This window comes from Megascapheus bottae, chromosome 21, assembly GCF_031878675.1.
Source record: "Megascapheus bottae isolate mThoBot1 chromosome 21, mThoBot2.hap1, whole genome shotgun sequence".
Lineage (NCBI taxonomy): Eukaryota > Metazoa > Chordata > Mammalia > Rodentia > Geomyidae > Megascapheus > Megascapheus bottae.
In genome coordinates, this window is record NC_143529.1 from 24,372,992 (window position 1) to 24,391,891 (window position 18,900).

The 18,900-nt window shown below is 42.5% G+C and overlaps 2 protein-coding genes and 1 long non-coding RNA gene across 6 annotated transcripts in view; 2 read left to right on the plus strand and 1 right to left on the minus strand.

Moving 5' to 3' along the window:
• The window catches only part of Cnot9 (CCR4-NOT transcription complex subunit 9), a 27,618-nt gene extending 22,923 nt beyond the window's left edge, over nt 1-4,695 (plus strand). For 2 of the 3 annotated variants that reach the window (XM_090354818.1, XM_090354819.1), the window contains exons 6-8: nt 48-146; nt 346-437; nt 2,493-4,695. In XM_090354818.1, the coding sequence (XP_090210944.1) occupies nt 48-146; nt 346-437; nt 2,493-2,661 (360 nt within the window). In that variant the 3' untranslated portion in view covers nt 2,662-4,695. The remainder of the gene's footprint in view (nt 1-47; nt 147-345; nt 438-2,492) is intronic. The other variant, XM_090354820.1, reaches the window with a different exon arrangement.
• Nucleotides 3,721-16,627, minus strand: LOC150048782 (uncharacterized). The gene is made up of 3 exons (XR_016539145.1): nt 16,565-16,627; nt 4,799-4,960; nt 3,721-3,807 (listed from the first exon to the last, which is right to left on the minus strand). It is a non-coding gene; the product is annotated as an uncharacterized LOC150048782 (long non-coding RNA).
• The window catches only part of Plcd4 (phospholipase C delta 4), a 19,587-nt gene continuing 16,942 nt past the window's right edge, over nt 16,256-18,900 (plus strand). The window contains exons 1-2 of one of the 2 annotated variants that reach the window (XM_090354817.1): nt 16,256-16,489; nt 16,724-17,006. The gene's annotated coding sequence lies outside the window, so the exon portion shown is untranslated. The remainder of the gene's footprint in view (nt 16,490-16,723; nt 17,007-18,900) is intronic. The other variant, XM_090354815.1, reaches the window with a different exon arrangement.

Below are 18,900 nucleotides of genomic sequence, written 5' to 3' on the forward strand. Positions count from 1 at the left end.
TAATTTAACAAAGTATAAGCAACTCTTAGGATTCCTTTTTCATCTAGGTTGCCACATTCATCCTCCAGAAGATCCTCTTAGATGACACTGGTTTGGCTTATATATGTCAGACATATGAGCGTTTCTCTCATGTTGCCATGATCTTGGTAAGTTCTTGTATTCTTTGTAACTTCTGATCACATAGCTTAGTCCCTTAGCAATTGGCATTGGGCCGTTCTAGTTGTCTATCTAAAATTAACAACTTTGGAACCTTCTATAAAATTCTTGAGTATTCTGATCTCAATTAGAATTATTTTATGGTTCTTTTGTTCCCCCCCCCCTTCCTCCCCATTTGGGGTAAAACAGGGTAAAATGGTCCTGCAGTTGTCCAAAGAGCCTTCTGCCCGTCTGCTGAAGCATGTAGTAAGATGTTACCTTCGACTCTCAGATAATCCCAGGTAAACATTTAAGGATTTATGGGGCTTCCGGGAAATATATATATATATATATATATATATATGTATATATATATATACATATATATATGCTAAAAGTTGAAAAATCCATCTTGTGGGTGTTTGTGCGGGTGTTTGTGTATGCACACGTGTATGTGCGCCAGTCCTGGTGTTTAAACTCGACCTGAGCAGTGTCCTTCTTCAAGGCTAGAGCTTTACCTCTTGAGCCACAGCACCACTTCCAGCTTTTTTTCACATATGTGGTAGCAAGGATTTGAACCTGGGTCTTCATGCATGCTAGGAAAGCACTCTACCACTAGGCCAAACTCCCAGCCCTCAGCATAGGACAGGAAAGAAAATACTTCAGTCTGGTACCAAAAAAAAAAAAACCCTTCAGTATCTGTAGTCCTAAGTTTAAGAACCTACCAAAGTTGTATCTTTCCACTGTAACTTTTTATCCTACTCTAAGATTATAGTGTAGACAATTCTAAGCGAAGATTTATTGTACATTACTCATGTGATTTGAGCTTCAGTTGCTACTCTTAAGTGATCAGAAATACAAGTATACTTTCAAAGATCTCTTAGAAAGTACCACAGCCCAAAGGACTCTTAAATTGTATTTCCAATTTTCTGATTCCTGTAAGGTCTTTCAGCTAATTATTTTATTTCCCTACGTTCTTAATTTTTCTGCCAGAAATCATACATTGTAGGAATAATGCATTTTAGAAGTGTTTGACCTTTGTAAATCCATAATTTATGCTGAAAGCTACTTGTTCATATTCTGCCAAACCACATAATAGAGTTGTTTTTTTTTGTGTGTGTGTTCCTAAGAATGAAAATCTCTTGATTTAATGTGAACTCAGTATCCTGCCAGTGAGGTTATTATAGCTCTACCATTTTGTCCCATTCTTCAGTGGTTCCTGGTTTTGCCAAAATTTGAAATGTGTTTATTATACCTAGTTTAAGCTATAACTATGTAGAATAGCCCTATACATAGTTAACATCTACTTTTTATAGTTTTTCAGATTTGATTTCAAAGGAACTGAATATTTTAAAGTTTATGTGATAATGCTGCTGCCATATTTTTGTTTATACTACTCATTATTTTATTTATTTATTTATTTATTTTTGCCAATCCTGGGTCTTGAACTCAGAACCTGGGTATAGTCCTTGGACATTTTTTGCTCAAGGCTAGCACTCTGCCACTTGAGTCACAGCGCCACTTCTGGCTTTTTCTGTGTATGTGGATCCGGGGAATCAAACCTAGAGCTTCGTGCATCCTAGGTGAGCACTCTACCACTAGGCCACACTCCTAGCCCTTGAGATTTTAAAATAGCCTGGTGCTGGTAGCTCACGCTTATAATACTAGATACTTGGGAGATTGAAGTCTGAGGATTGTGGATCAAAGCCAGCCCAGGCAGGAAAGGCCCTGAGACTCCAGTGAACCAACACAAAACCAGAAGTGGTACTGTGGCTTAAGGGGTATTGAGTGCTAGTCATGAGCAAAAGAGCTCAGGGACAGTGCCCAGGGCCTGGGTTGAGGCTCCATGACCAACCAGCGAGAGGGAGGAGGAGAAGAGAGAGAGAGAAATTTTATAGTATAAAACTGAAGCAATTTGCAAAGAAATAAATTGATTAGAGTTAAAATCCATTGATTTATCATATATAAGTGAAATCTCCTATCTGCTATTGTACTGATTTTTTTAATGTTCCATTTATTATAACCCATGTAATCTAAAATGAATTTTTTGATGGTGCTTACTATAATAAATCAGGAAGCAGTTTAAAATAGTATTGAATGATTTTATTCCACTTTTCTTTTACATGAAATTTTGCATCGGGGCATCTTTCTGAAAATGCTTGTGGACTAAGGATCATAGAGATCTCTGAACCTAATAGAAGCTTTGGAGAATTTTAATGACTTCTTAATGTAACTTAATAGAAGGATAGATTCCCAGGATATTGTGTATGTATGCCTAAGAAAGGGGCTCATTCCCAGCCCCCAAATGTCGGTTTATTTGTTGGTCTCCCTGGTTGGTTTGTTTGTTTCTGATGTAGGGCACGTGAAGCACTCAGGCAGTGCCTCCCTGACCAGCTGAAGGACACAACCTTTGCCCAGGTGCTAAAAGATGACACCACCACGAAACGCTGGCTTGCACAACTGGTGAAGAACCTGCAAGAGGGCCAGGTCACCGATCCCCGGGGTATCCCTCTACCCCCTCAGTGATCCTTCCCTTTCTCCTCCCACTCCTCCCCCAAGTTGGGGAAGGGAAGGGGATCCTACAAGGAAAACAGCTCAGGTTTTATCGCCAACCCGGAATAGACAACCTCAATATTGAACCGCACTGGAGAAAAGGGGCAAGATACCCTTGCTGAGGTGTATAGGCTGCTGTCAGGCTGCCTTGAGGACCTGGGCTCCCTCTGCTACTCCCAGGAAATGGGCTCCTGACACAGCAGTCTGAAATCAACACCAGCAAATGCTGTGTTTGCAGCATGCCCAAGGTGACCCTGATCCTCAGTCTCTACCTAGCCACTGGTAGAGAGGAGAGACAGTGGTTATAGCAGCAGGACTCTAGGCATGGTGAGCGCCTGGGACCAAGCCATGTGGCGTTTTTTTTTTTTTTTTTTTTACTTTGCCTTCCTGGAAGACTCAAGATGGTGTCTTTAATTCTCTCTCTCTCAGTATTTGTTTACTTTGGTTTTGTTTTAATCTTAGAGAGAGGTGTGTTTAGTGGACACAAGCTGTAATTTTCAGCAAATCTTTGTCAATTGGCACTGTTTACAAGTCTATTAGCTGCATAAGCTCAATAAAAAAAAAAGTTGGTCTGGGCATTATATCCCCTCTGGCAGGCCAATTAGCTGCATCGAGCTGCTGGGAGAGATGGGAGGCAGGGGAAAGATGTAAAGCCAAAGGACAGCAGGAACCCTCTGCCTGTTTCCCTTCTCCCATTCTACTTTCAGTCTTGGACGCCATGAGGACCCTAACTTTGTTTCTGGCTTTAGCTGCTAGCTTTTTTTCAAATCTTAGTGCTTTTCCCTTTTTTCACATCCCTCCTATTAAACTGACAACATATGTCTTAATTAATCCAACTATTGAAAAGGTATTTGTATTAAGGCACAAGGAGTAAAGGAAGGTCTTCCAATCCAAAAATCTCAAAGTATTTCCCAAATGACTTTTCAAAGGGCAGCACATGGAATTAAGATGATAAACTTTCCTGATCCCACTGTTAGTGGTAATTTCCATAGCACCATCACTTGATGATTATCCTCGAAGCAGTATTAGTTGAGTTTATTTTATTCAAATTTAAGATGAAGGGCTTGACTCTGCTTGTTCACTCAATCTTTGTTTTCTTTTGACGTGTTTTCTTTCTGTCTGTGGAAATTACAGGGGTGTCACTAAAATATTCTTCACTTGTTTGTATTGTATTAGACAGTTCCTCTCCCTTTTCTACAGGCTTGACTATACTCCAGTTCAACCCTTCCCCTGTTAGCACCTGCTCTCTCTCTCGTCCTCACCTCTGAAGATGGAATTGCTGATTCAGTTGTAGAGAGGGCCTAAGTCTTTCGTGCACATCTCACACAATTATAGACATGCCTGACAACTGTATGGAGGGGCTATAAGGGGCAAGCTCATATAAACTTGCAGAGGCAGTTTTGCCAACCCAAGGGCTCTTTCAAGCCGATTTTCAGAAAGGGAGTCGGCCTTGTCAGTTGGCTTCTGTCTCTGGAGCCAAGAAAGTAGTAATTTAGTAGGCTAGATGTAAGAAGGATAGAATAAGCACTTATTCCCTTGCCTTCCAAAATGAAGAGGAGAACCAAGCCAGCTCTCCATCTGAAGAGAAAGCAGAAATGAGCATCGACTGGATAGACATCTTGACTCCTTCAGCCTAATGTGACAGGTCCAACTAGGCTGACCTGATTTTTAACAGCCACCTCCCTGCTGAGCCAAAGTTTTCTCATTACCCCTCTACTGAGGAAACAGCTGAGGCCCAGGGCCTTGCTCCCTGGAAGATTCTCTCTCCACCTCTCGGTGCACTGGCCATCTTACTGTGCCAATGGTGTCTTAATTCTTGCCCATCGATTCTCAGCTGGCCTTGGAACCCACATAGGAGTGGGTGGGGGAGGGGTGTTAATGGGTAGTCCTTGTAGTTGGTCCTGATATATGTATTATATAGAGACCCCTCCCCTTTATTTTGTGTTTTCCATCCTTTTCACTCCCTCAACAGGATTGAAATAAAACATGCTTCTGGTTTTGTAAAAATACTTTTTTCCTTCTAACTAGAGGTTTTGTTCTGTCAGGATAGAGGTGTCTAAACCCTGTGGTCAGGAGGTTCTTGTCATGCCTCCTCCTGCACTCTACTTACATGCACTACCCTGTTAGTAGGACAGTGGTGATTCCTTTGTAGCAGAGTCCTTCAGGAGTCTAAAGGCTGTGCCTGATGTATGAAAACTGTAGGTACCATGCTTTAAAGCATCTTTTCTAAGACATCCCAACTCCTGGTTTTTGTGCCAGTCAATAGGAGATTCTGATAAGAGAAGAAATGATGTATTATGGACTTTAGTTTTTCATCTTTGGAGTTCAAAGCTTAGAGAACATTCTTTGACCTGTGAGCTCTTCCCAGGCCTGGTTCTCAGAACACAGCCACCCTGTTTCCAGCTTTCTTTCCCCCCCCCCCAACCCCCAAGAGACTTAGAGAACCTGTGGCTGTTCCAGTGGTGGGGCAGGACAAAAAAAGGAACAGAAACCTTCAGAGAATGTCTTCCTCCTCACTATTATATACATGAGATTTACCTGCTCACTATTCCTGTTGGTCTAAGGCTAGGAAAAAGGAACTTGTTTCTACCCCCCCCCCCCAAAAGAGGGTGGGGGACAGAAAGCTTGAATAATACAGTGATCAAACCTAGCCTCACATATATGACTGTTAACTGGAAGTATACATGTTTTTTAATTGCACCTGAAGCATTTACCGGAATTCTTCATTGCTGGACCATCAAGAAAGTTCTAGTGATGAACTGGGTGAGATGGCTCATTCCTGTAATCCTAGCTACTCAGAAGACTGAGATCTCAGGATCACAGTTCAAAGCCAGCTGGAACACTAAAGAACATTAGACTCTTAACCTCCAATTAATCACTAGAAAACTGGAAGTAGGGTTGTAGCTCAGGGGTAGGGCAGTAGCCTTGAGCTGAAGAGCTCAGGGACAGCACCCAGGCCCAGAGTTCAAATCCCATGACCCACCAAAAAAAAAAAAAAGGTCCAGTGACAGATGCTGGTAGTTCACACCTTGTAGCTACTCAACAGGCTGAGACATAGGAGAGCAAAGCCAGCCCTAATAGCCAGGTAGTAGTGGCTCACACCTAGCTACTCAGGTGGTTGGGATCTGAGGGTCTCAGTTCAAAGCCAGCCTAGGCATAAAAGTCCACAAGACCTCTCCAGTTGACTTTGAAATGACTAAAGTAGAGCCTTGGCGAATGCTAACCTTAAGTGAAAAGAATAAGGGACAGTGTCAGACCTTGAGTTTAACTCCAGTAGCAACATACAAACACAAAAGTCCAGGCAGAAAGGTCTTCAAGACTCAATCTTCAATTAACCAGCAAAATGCCAGGTTGGAGCCATGAGCAAGAAAACCAGGAGCACAGGCCTTAAGTTCAAGCCCCAGTATCAGCACAAAAACAGTGGACTCAAGCTAGGAGAAGGAACTGGAAAGTTTCTAGATCTGTTCACACAAAAATATATAACTTTAACTTCATATATTACAAAAGATAGGCTGACTCACATTTCATTTACAGGAAAAAAAAATAGTAAATTCAAAAAGCAGAATAGAGGGGCCAGGATTTTGGCCCAGTTGTAAAGTGCTTGCTTAACGTGCACTAAGACCCAGGTTCAATTCCTCAGTACCACATACGTAGAAAATCCAGAAGTGGTAGCTCAAGTGGTAGGGGGTGCTGTGGCTCAAGGGGTAGGGCTGTAACCTTGAGCTGAAGAGCTCAGGGGCAGCGCCCAGGCTCAGAGTTCAAGTCCCATGACTGAAAAAAAATTAACAGACATTGTAAGCTGAAAGTGATGCTGTGACACAAGTAGTAGAGCACTAGCCTTGAGCACAGAGACTCAGGGAAGGAGCTGTGACACAAGTAGTAGAGCACTAGCCTTGAGCACAGAGACTCAGGGAAGGAGCCCAGGCCCTGAGTTCAGGCCCCATGACTGGCAAACAAATGAAAAGTTCTCCAAAAAACAGTTAACAGATAAAGCCACTGGCAGTTAACCAAGAAAAAATATATCAGAATAGAAAAAAAACTCGATCCCAATTCAACATATATGTTACTAGGGATTGAACTTGAGGGCTTTATTTTGCTAGACAATTGCTCTACCACTTGAATTAGATCCCTACCTCTATTTTTTAGTTTTTGTAATAAGATCCCATTACCTTTGCTTCAGGGTGTAACCCTTCTACCCCTTGAGCAGCTGGGACTCCAGGCATTACACAATTTGCTTTTGAAGCAACATTAATTGGCCTTTAATACCTATCAAGAACATCATAAGGGAAATGGGGAAGCAAACTGATATACATGTAGACAAATTTAGGTACCAGCTACTTGGGAGGCTAAGGAGGAAGAAAACCACACAGCCCAGGCTAGCCTGGGATTCTGCTGCCTGCTTAGACCTACTAAATGTTGAGATTGCTCAGGAGAGTTCAGGCAAAATCTGAGGTCCTATATCACTAAGTACTGTGGATCACAACTTCTACCTACTTGGAAGACAGGTAAGAAACTACAGCCCAACACTTGCTGAACAAAAGCCCAAAACCCTTTCAGAAAATCTGTGTAAACCTCTCTAAGTTACTGAAATCAACCAGGTGCTGGTAACTCTTGCCTATAATTTTTTTTGATGGGGTGGGCTTGAACTCAGGTCTTGGGCCTCTGTGCTCAAGGTTAGTGGTGTTCTACCACTTGAGATACAGCACCACTTCATTTTTGAGTGATTAATTGGAGATAAGATAGCTGGACTCAGTGGCTCATGCCTGTAATCCTGGCTACTCGGGTTAAGATCTGAGGATCACGGTTCAAAGCCAGCCCAGGCACTAAAGTCCGAGTCATCTCCAATTTACCATTAGAAAAACCTTAGAAGAGCTAAGGGACAATGCCCAGGTAGGGCAGTAGCCTTAAGCTGAAGAATTCAGGGACAGTGCCCAGGCCCGAGTTCAAGCCCCATGACCAACCAAAAGTCTCACAGGCAGTCTTTGAACCATGACCCTCAGATCTCAACTTCATGAGTAGCTAGGATTACAGGTGTAAGCCACCAGCTCCTGGTGCTGAAATCTGATTATCTCAACTCAAAGCCAGCATGGTAGACAAATCCACGAGACTTTTATTGTTGTCAGGCTTGGACTTGGGGCCTGGACACTGTCCCCAAACTTTCTCAGTTAGTGTTCTATCACTTTGAGCCACAGTGCCACTTCTGATTTTCTGGTGGTTAATTGGAGATAAGAGTCTCACAGAGCCCGGGAATTTAGCCTAGTGGTACAGTGCTTGCAAAGAATGCACAAAGACCAGGGTTCAATTCCTTGGTACCACATACATAGAAAACAGCCAGAAATGGTGTTGTGGCTGAAGTGGTAGAGCTTTAGCCTTGAGAAAGCCCAAGGACAGTGCCCAGGCCCTAAGTTCAAGGCCCAGGACTGGCCAAAAAAAAAAAGTCACAGACTTTACTGTCTGAGCTGGCTTTGAACCATCATCCTCAGATCTCAGTCTCCTGAGTAGCTAGATTTAGTAGTCAGGCATGAGCCACCAGTGCCTGACTCTAAGAGACTAATCTCTATTTAATCAGCAAAAATTCAGAAGTGAAGCTATGGCTCAGAAAGTAGAAGGTTAGCCTTGAGTGACAAAGCAAGAGTGCAAAGTCCAGAGTTCAAGCCTCAGTACCAGGGTGTACGTGCATGTGTGCATGCACGTGCACACACGCACACGCACACACACACACACACACACACACACACACACATTGAAATCATTCTGGGATCGGGAGCATGGCCTAGTGGTAAGAGTGCTTGCCTAGCATGTATGAAGCCCTGAGTTCGAATCCTCCATACCACATTCACAGAAAAAGCCGGAAGTGGTGCTGTGGCTCAAGGGTAGAGTGCTAGCCTTGAGAAAATCCAAGGATAGTGCCCAGGACTGACAAAAAAAAAAATCCACTCTAAGATAACTTACTAGTACATATGTTTTGCTTTTGTGATTTTTGAAGTTTCATCTTGCAGAGTATTATATATCACTTTATATTTTTATCTATCATCATGGACCTGCTTTTTGCTTGTTGGTTTATCTTGCCTACTTCCCACCCCCATGTAATGGGAAAAGTAGCAGAACTGGCTGGAATGGAGGAATGGGTATTCTCTCTTTTTTTAGTTATATAGCCTATTCTCACATTTAAGGAGTTTTGTTTTGTTTTTTTTTTATGCTGTTTTGTTTTATTTTGTTTTTGTCAGTCTTGGGACTTGAATTCTGGGCCTAGGCATTGTCCCTGAGCTCTTCAGCTCAAGGCTACCACCCTACTCCTTGAGCCACAGCGCCACTTCTAGTTTTCTGGTGGTTAATTGGAGATAAGACTCTCACAGACTTTAGTGCCCAGGCTGGCTTTGAACCGTGATCCTCAAATCTCAGCTTCCTGAGTAGCTGGGATTACAGGTGTGAGCCACCTCGCTCGGCTCATTTAAGGTTATGTGGAATCTATTATTTTGAGTTGGCTCTTAGGCTACTGAAAAGATGCTTTATTGCAGATGTTTGAGTAGTTTGTAGAACTTGGGAATGCGTTGTGAACTTTGCCACTCAAATGTCCTAAGAAGCAAAGATGTTTAGATATCATTGTTCCTACAGGTCAGAAGCAGGGTTGGGCAACAAAGTGAGAGTACCATCTTTGCATCTTCCTCTGCCAGCTGCTTCTTTATTTTATTTTAGGGCTTCTTGGCCTTTCCCGGGCATAGTTCCCAGAAAGTCCTTCTGCCGCTGGGGCCCTGATCAGGTTTCTGAATCTGTTAATAATAGACAGCAGTGGGGGAAGGGTCAGAACAAGAAATTACTAAAGCAGATGGACAGTTCTGTGCCTGTGGCTCTGCTGTTTCCTCTGGATCTAATGAGAGTCCAGCATTTTCTCCAATGTCATGCCTTCCAAGCACACATGAGAACTAGATGTATTCAAGTCCCCACTCAAATCAGAATACATGAGCTAAGGAACACAGGTGTATTGATGACAATACTGGAATAGAATATTAGAGATCTGTCAGATGTTGGTGGCTCACATCTATAATCTTAGATATATAGGAGACTGAGCTCAGAAGATTATGGTTCAAAGGCAGCCCTGTCAGAAATGTTCACTGGGCCAGGTGCCAGTGACTCACAGCTATAATCCTAGCTACTCAGGAGGCTGAGCTCAGAGGATCATGGTTCAAAGCCAGCCCAGGCACAAAAAGTACGTGAGACTCTTATCTCCAATTACCCACCAGAAAAGCGGAAGTGGCACTTTCGCTCAAATGGTATAGTGCTAGCCTTGAGCTAAAGAGATCAGGGACAGTGCCCAGGGCCAGAGTTCAAGCCCTATGAACTACCAAACAACAACAAAATGTTCATTGGACAGAAAGGTTTGTGACTCTTCAATTATTCAGCAAAAAGCCAGCAGTAGAGGGATGGCAGCCTTGAACAAAACAAACAAGTGAACGAACAAAAGGACACAGGCAAGAATATTTGAAATCTACATTCTTCCAGAAAGTCCAGAGAACAATAACACTCCTCACAGATCACCTAGAATTTGGAGATTAGGCAGCATTAAGACAATAGCGACTCAGAAAGAGGCAAGTAGTATAGAACTATAGTTTTAAAAGAAACGTGCAGGGCTAGGAATGTGGCTTAATAGTAGAGTTTTTGCCTCATATAGTAATGCTCTGGGTTTGATTCCTCAGCACCACATGAACAGAAAAAGCCACAAGTGATGCTATTGCCTCAAGAGCTCAAGTAGTAGAATGCTAGCCTTGAGCAAAAGAAACTCAGGACTGGCAAAAAATAGAAAGGTAAAAACACGGTTGATATTTTGCTTGGCTTCACTTTTAAAAACTAAAATGCAACAATTTCCATTCAATAATCCATTAAATGAATTGAGATCGAAAGGGATGGGATAACTAAGGAAAATTTCATTTGTTGCCATACATCTGAATATTTAGGACATCTGCATGCCTAAATCTTTCCATTTGTTTGGTATGTTTGGCAACTATGGAGGAAATATTTCCATTCTGTTTGTGTTTGTTTTTGTTTCATCAGTTCTGGGGCTTGAACTCAGGGCCTGGGCATTGTCCTTGGACACTTTTTGCTCCAGACCACCACCCTGCCACTTGAGCCACAGCACCACTTCCAGTTTTTTTCTGAGTATGTGGTATCAAAAACTCAAACCCAGGGCTTCATATGTGTTAGGCATGCACTCTACCACTAGACTATGTTCCTGACCCCTCTAAATCAAACTCTTATTCTAATAATTGCTATTCTAATGGAATGTTGATTAATATGTCTCTCATCCTGTTATTTCATCAAATAAAATGGAAATACTATATTAGAGCAAAACAATTAACTGCTTCGTTTCATTATACGTGCTCAGATACAAGCTCTGAGAGCTGAAAAGGGAAAAAGAATGAGTAGGAGAGTAATGTAGAAGAGGGAGAATGCGAAGGTGAAGCTGAGAAAAAGGGAGTGATGATGTCAGGCAAATGAAAATGAGAGAGTAAGACTAACATGGCTGAGACAGCCTCTCATTCAGATCTTAAGGTAGCATAGTTTATATTTTGGTACCTCTACTCCTATTCTTCATGAATGGCTTCTGTTTTAATGTCTACCCTCTTGGTACTCTTTCTCCATCAAAACCCGCTGTCAGGAACGTGTGTCACCTTAAATATAATATTTAAAACCATTAAGTCTTCAAAAATTGCCAGTTGTAGCCAAGCATAGTGACACATCCTCAAAGTCCCAACTTCTCTGGAAGCTAAATTGAGAGGATGGCTTGAGTCTACAAGACCAACCTGGACAACATAAGGAGAACTCCCACTTAGGAAGGAAGAGAAGAAGGAAGAAGAAGAAAAGAAAAAGAAGAAAGAAAAACATAAGAGAAAACGTCATCAGGAAACTAAGCCAGCCAGGAATTGGTGGCTCACACCTGTAATCATGATTATTCAGGACACTGAGATAAGAGGATCGGGGCAGAAAAGTCCTTGAGACTTGGAGTTGTGGCTCAAGTGGTAGAGTACTAGTCTTTAGCAAAAAGAAACTCAAGGACAGCACCTGGGTCCTGAGTTCAAGCCCCAAGACCAGTAAAAATAAACTATGAATCATATGACCTATGGCTTATACTTGTTACCCTAGCAACTCAGGAAGCTGAGATCTGAGGATCAGAGTTTGAAAAGAGCCCAGGAAGGAAAGTCTACAAGAATCTTAGTTCCAACTAACCAGCAAAAAAAAAAAAAAAAAGATTAAAAACAAAAAACAGCCATCTGGGTGCTGGTGGCTTATACCTAAAATCCTAGCTATTCATGAGTTCGAAATCTGAGAATCAAATTTGAAGCCAGCTTGGGCAGGAATGTCCATGAGACACTCATCTGAGTTTATTAAACTCAGAAAAAGCTGGAAATGGTGCTGTGGCTCAAGTGATAGTGTGCTAGCCTTGAGCAAAGGAAGCTCAGGACAGTGCCCAGACCCTGAGTTCAAGACCCAGGACTGACAAAAAAAAAAGCCAGACTGGAGGTGTAACTCAAGGTCCCAAGTTCAAGCCCTAGTACCCACACAAAAAGAAAAAAAAATAGCAGAGTATATTGCAATACACTGGAGTCCCCTGATTGCATTGAAAACTCGAAATAGAACTTGGCCTGCTACCCACAAGCCAGCTAATGCTGCATCCATCCCAGCAACCTCCTCTCTCCTAAAGGTAACTGCTAGCCTCACTTTTATGGTCCCCACTTAGGAGGATATTATTTTAATGGTACTAAAAGTTTACACTATAAATAGCCACTAATGGCAGAACATTAGAGAGCTGAAGTATTTGGGGCAGCCAGGAGGCAACAGGGTTCAGTGCACATAACATTACATTATTTCCCACAGCTAGTTCCCCAGTGCCTGGGATTAGTATATACCTCCTGAGAAGGGATCCCATAGAAGTACAGTGTCTGTGCTCTGTGCCCTTCCCTTACCATCATCCACTGGTCTAAAAAAGGTCAAGCTCTGGGGCCAGGAGTTTGGCCTAGTGGTAGAGTGCTTGCCTAGCATGCATGAAGACCTGAGTTCAATTCCTCTAGTGCCACATACATAGAATTAAAAATCTAGAAGTGGTGCTGTGGCTCAAGTGGTAGAGCTCTAGCCTTGAGAAACCCCAAGAACAGTGCTCAGGCCCTGACTTCAAGCCCCAGGACTGGCAAAAAAAAAAGTAGACTGCTGTCAGTATCCAGTGCTTAGAAGTATGCAAGGGGATGGTTGTCTCTGGTGCCAACATATGTGAACCTGGGTTATTGTGTAAATCTCCTTGGATCTAAGTTTCTCATTGTGAAGTATGGGAGCACATAAAGCTTGTACCTTACCTTTATCCTCTCCTCATTTGGAACTTTTCATTTCTTTTTCTTTTTCTTTTTTTTTTTTTTTTGCTAGTCCTGGGGCTTGAAATCAGGACCTGGGCACTATATCCTTGAGCTTTCTCAAGGCTAGCGCTCTACCACTTGAGCCACAGCACCAGTTCTGGCTTTTTCTATGGATGTGGTATCGAGAGGCAAGCACTCTACCACTAGGCCAAACTTCCGGCCCCTTGGACCCTTTCTTTAATCTCAATTTCTACGTCATCTGCCTACTCATTCACCCTTATAACTCATTATCTCCCTTTCTCAGTGTCTTTCTAGTCTGTCCCCCAGCTCTTTATGCTAAATTCTTACATGACATGATCCTACTTCATCTATACCCATACCTCTGTAAATATACACCTATGATAGGGTGTAGGAGTGTACAGCTATAATTACAGCCTTGAGGAGGCTGAAGCAGGAGATCAGAGAAGACAATTCTGGGCTATATAGCAAGATCCTGTTCAATCAGTAAATATGTCCTGATACTGTATAAATGCTTATAGAAGGAATGTGGGGGGGGGAGTTGTCTCATATTCCTTCAATATTTACCAAGTGCAGGACTTGGAGTTTGGCCTAGTGGTAAGAGTGCTTGCCTAGCATGCATGAAAACCTGGGTTCAATTCCCCAGTACCACATAGATAGAAAAAAGCTGGAAATGGTGCTGTGGCTCCAGTGGTAGAGGGCTAGCCTTGAAAAAGCCCAAGGACAGGCCCTGAGTTCAAGGCCCAGGACCGGCAAAAAAAATATTTACCAAATATCTAGCTACTTAGATCCTGAAGATGGTAGTTTGGAACAAGTCTGGACAGCAAAGACCATTTGACTCCCTCTCCAAAATAGCCAGCAAAAAAGTGAGGCTCAACTGGAGAAAGCTAAGAAAAAATACTTGTATTATGCATTGATACTATCCTGTTACTCCATACTCTATAATCATTCCTCTCTTTTCTCCCTATCTTCCTCCTTTCCCATCTCTACAGAGTTAGTCTAAGGATCTTGCAAGGCAGGGTGCAGAAACAAGAGCAGGCTGATGGAAACAGACATTGGAAAGCAGCCAGATGAAACAAGGGCAAAGCTAGATGTATTACATGCAGAGATAGGACTGGAATGAAAAGCAGTGATTCAAGGAACACTGCAGTTCACACACTCCTGGGGTTTCACTCTGAGAGCTACCACAGGATTGGGGTCAGTGTGTGCATAAGGAGCAAGTGCATTAAGGTAAGACAATTAAGCTTCTCTTCCCCAGTGAAGTTTTCCAGGTCAATCTGTCCCCTTCATCCTTTTCTGCTGCCCTCCCCCCACTACTTCCTCATGTTGACCAGTGTCCTGGGCCTTTAAGAGTCAGATGGGCTGGACTCAAGAAAGCACTCAACACCTCTCCCCACCTCACTCCTTCCCTCTGGCTGTAACTCTGCCCAGCACAGCAGCCAAACTGCAGTAGAAGTGAAATCAAGTGAGTGCAAAAGAGAAAAGGAGCCACGTCGGTGAGCCTTGAGCGTGAGCAGAGAGAGCTACAGAGCTCACAAACATAGGACTACTATCCTGTCCACGGTAAGGGCCTGGAGGCTCCAGCCAGCCTCTGTCCATGTTCTGTCCTTCTTGCCTAAATCCTTAATCCTCCCCCTCTACCTCCAGATGCTTATCTAGCCTAGTTAGATTATATCCTAGACTCCTTTTCCTACCCCTACAACTTGACAGGGCTCCTTCCTCCTAATTCTGTCCCATTTATTCTCTTTCACTCATTGGGTTTCCTTCTTTGGCTCTTACAGTTCCCCCCACACATACCACTGTTTTTGTGCTGGTCCAGAACTCAAGGTCTGAACACTGTCCCTGAGCTTTTTCATTCAAGTCTAATTCTGTACCACTTAAGTCAGAGCTCTGTTTTGGACCTTTTGGTGGTTAATTGGAGATAAAAAGTCTCACAGACTTAACTGCCTGGGCTGGCTTTGAACCAGGATCCTCAGATCTCAGCCTCCTGAGTAGCTAGGATTACAGGCATGAGCCACCAGCACCCAGCAGGTTCACTCCTTTATGAAAGGAACTTCTTAGCTGTGAAGTACCAAATGTGCTGCCCTATCTACTCTTCAGAGGTGACCTGCTGCCAAAAGAGAAAAGAAACTAGAGTAGACAGAGAGTAGGCTCATTTACATTCATTAACAAATTAGTAAAAGTTATCACATGATAACCTTTATGAGACTTTCTGGGAGAGTGGGGTTCAAGTTCTATGTCTTGTTCTTTACTGATATACTGGGCAGTTTTTTCTGTGTACCACATTACTGTGCTATAGAACTTTTGACCACACCTTCCTGATCTGTTACAGAAGAGTTGAAATTTTCTCAGACTTGCCCTCATGCCAGGTGATTTTGTTGAAAATAAATATTCTTAGGGATAGGAGGGGAAAACTGGGAGAGAGCAAGGGAAAGGGGGTGATATTACCCAAAAAGAAATGTACTTTTTACTGGATTTATGTAACTGTAACCACTCTGTAAATTGCCTTTATGGTAACAATAAAAAGGAAAAAAATAAATATTCTTAGACAGTGGTAGCTTACATTTGTAATCCTAGATATTCAGGAAGCTGAAATCTGGGGATCAGAGTTTGAAGCTAAGCAAAAAAAATTGATGTGAGGCCTGGGAATATGGCTTAATGGTAGAGTGCTTGTTAAGCATGTGTGAAGCTGGGTTCCATTCCTCAGTATCATATAAACAGAAAAAGCTGGAAGTTGCTCTGTGGATCAAGTGGTAAAGTGCTAGCTTTGAGCAAAAGAAGCTCAGGTACAGCATCCAGGCCCTGAGTTCAAGCCCCAGGCCTGGCAAAAAAAAAGTCCATGAAATACTTATCTCCAATAAGCTACCAAAACAGCTGAAACCATGGTTATGGCACAAGCGGTAAAGCACTAACCTTAAGCAAAATAACTCAAGAACAACATCCGGGCCCTGAGTTCAAATCCTAGGACTTGCACAAAAATAAATATTTATTTATTTATTTATTTATTCTTGAGGCCCATCCTTAACCATTTAGAGTTGTGGGTGGGCTAAGGAATCCTTATTTTAAGACATTCTCCAGATGATATTCATTTAGCCATGAATCGCTGGCTTATATGTGCTATAAAAGAGCCTTCAGGCTGTAACATTCTGAAGGCTATGACGTGACCAAAGCCATTGTGTCCTCCTCAGATGAACCATGTTAGGCATAATTCTCAGAAGCAAGAAGATAGATGAGAGGATTCTTTTCCTTCCTGCCCCTTAGAGAAAATTAAAACAACCTGAATCCTACTGGAATGTCATTGCCCTAATGGTGACAACTCCCAAAATCCATCTCTAGGTGATATGATGAAGTCACTTGGAAGCTGAGGACCAAAATTAGCTCTACAGTGCCAGGCTACTTCCCACCTTATTTTATGTGTCTATTTTCCCATCCTTACTGTAGAGGTAATGATCTGTACCCTCCAAGATCTCCATATATATGTGTCTAGGAATTAATGTTTAAGACTAAATCTCTCTTACTCTCCGTTTTCATATTCTCTGCCCTGGTCAGTGCCCTCTCCCAAACCCTTTGTTTCTTCTTGCAACTGCATTAGTTGTGGCCATTCTTCTACTAGAAGAAACACAAGTCCTAGAACACTTAGGTACTAATCGCATTCTCTGGGCACTTTGTTTACTCAGTCTCCTAGGAAACAAGGAAAAGTGAAGCTGAGAGAGATACGCTACCAAGTGTTTGAACCCAAGTGTCCTCCATCCTGGACCATAATTGAAAATACTCAAAGGGGATGAGAATCATGGCTATTGGGAATTTGTGGTGATAACAGAGGGACGAGACAGGAAGAAGTGATGGAAAAAAAGGGATAAGGAGAAGGATGAGAAGAGGAGAGCAAGAAGAGCCTGGCCTAAGTGAGCAGAGAGGATGGGGAGAAAGAAGAGTAAGCTGAGAAGAAAGGAAAAGGATGAGGTCAGCTCTGGGATGGGGAAAGGGAAGAAAGTGGCAAGAAAAGCTATCTGGAAGGACACAGGAGGAGGGAGAAAGTAGCAGTGTCCTTTACTGATTCCTGGGCTTGCTTCAATCTGCTTCTTAAAGAAGACTCTTTTAAAGGCTCTTTGTAAATTTTAGCAGGCTTGTGGGATGGTTATATGGACTTCTTGGTTCTAGTTCCGGTTCTGTAGCTCACTAAATGACTGGCAGATCAGCCAGTGTTCCTTATCTTCATGCTTCTTTTACATGAAATAAAGTCCAGCCCTAACAGTCTGGTTCCCTGAGTCACTGCTGGTGTTCTAATAGCCACATGTCAGCTATGTGTTTAAAACAGTGGCTTATGTATAGAAGCAGGATTAGAAAAAAATTAAAAAACTAAGTCCCAAGGTTGGCATTTGACAAAATAGTTTTCTATGGCTGATTGAAGAGACAGTAGCCTCTAAAAAAGAGGTGTCAGGATACCTGGGCTCTATTCTGAGACTTAATGGTCTTTTGGGATATTATCCTGATGTTCCAGAATATCAGAGTAAGGGAAAGTAAAATTCTGTCTTCTCCAAGGTCCATTTCAGAATTCCAAAGCCCCAGGGGTAAGAGTTCAAGTTCAGAGAGGAGTGAAGACAGAATGTTAGGAGATTAGATTCAGCTCAGATTAAATGTATCTCTTCACTGAGGAACCAAGAAATTTAAGATGACCTGGTACTTTCTTTCTTTCTTTCTTTTTTTTTTTTTTTTGCCAGTCCTGGGCTTGAGCTCAGGGCTTGAGCACTGTCCTTGGACTTTCTCAAGGCTAGCACTCTACCACTTGAGCCTCAGCACCACTTCTGGCTTTTTGCTATGTATGTGGTACGGAGGAATTGAACCCCAGTCTTCGTGCATACTAGGCAAGCACTCTACCACTAGGCCAAACTCCCGGCCCCTGACCTGGTACTTTCTACTTCAGACTTTATATAGCTTCTTCAAGCCCTAGATTCCAAACTGTGCATGTCCATTCAGAAAAGGGGGTGCTTTTCTGTCTCTCAGGAGGCACTTGGGATCCCTTCCATTATCAAGAGGTTTCTCTGGTCTCAACAAGGCACACGTATTCAGCTTCAACTGTATGACCTCAGACATGTCTCAAATAATTCTAGACTTTGACTTTCTCATGTGTAAAACACGGGAGTTGAACTACATGTTGTTTTAATGGAATATTAATTGGATAATTGCTTTATGAATTTTAAAAGTTTTCTTGCATGTTCACCACTTCAAAACTTGAAATTTTTGTTGGGTCTAAGTGGCTCATGCCAGTAATCCTAGCTACTCAGGAGGCAGAGATTTGAGGATTGTGGTTCAAAGCCAGCCTGGGCACAAAGTCCATGAGACCCTTATCTCTACTCAACTACCAAAAAAAGCCAGAAGTGGAATTGTGGCTTAAGAGGTAGAGTGCTAGCCTTGAGCAAAAGAAGCTTGAGGACAGAAGCCAGACCCTGAATTCAAGCCCTAGGACCAAGTAGGACTCAAAATGTAGAGAATCTGCCTAGCAAGAGCAAAGCTCTGAGTTCAAAACCCTAGTTCTGCAGGAAAGAAAAAGAATTACAACATATTTTGATTTTTAGCTTATATTAAAAACATAGCTTCATTTTGGTACTAGCTGATAAAGAGTTAAATATGGCTATGCATTGTGGCTCATATCCATAACCCTAGCTACTGGCGAGGCTAAGATCAGGAGGATAATGATTCCAGGCCAGCCCAAGCAAAAATCTTATGACCCATTTCAACAGAAAAGGCTGGATGTGGTGGTATACATCAGTCATCCCAACTATAGTGGGAAGGAGAGGTTCTTGGACCAGAAATATCTAGGTATAAGTGGTTATGTGATTTAAGGCATGTTTTTTAG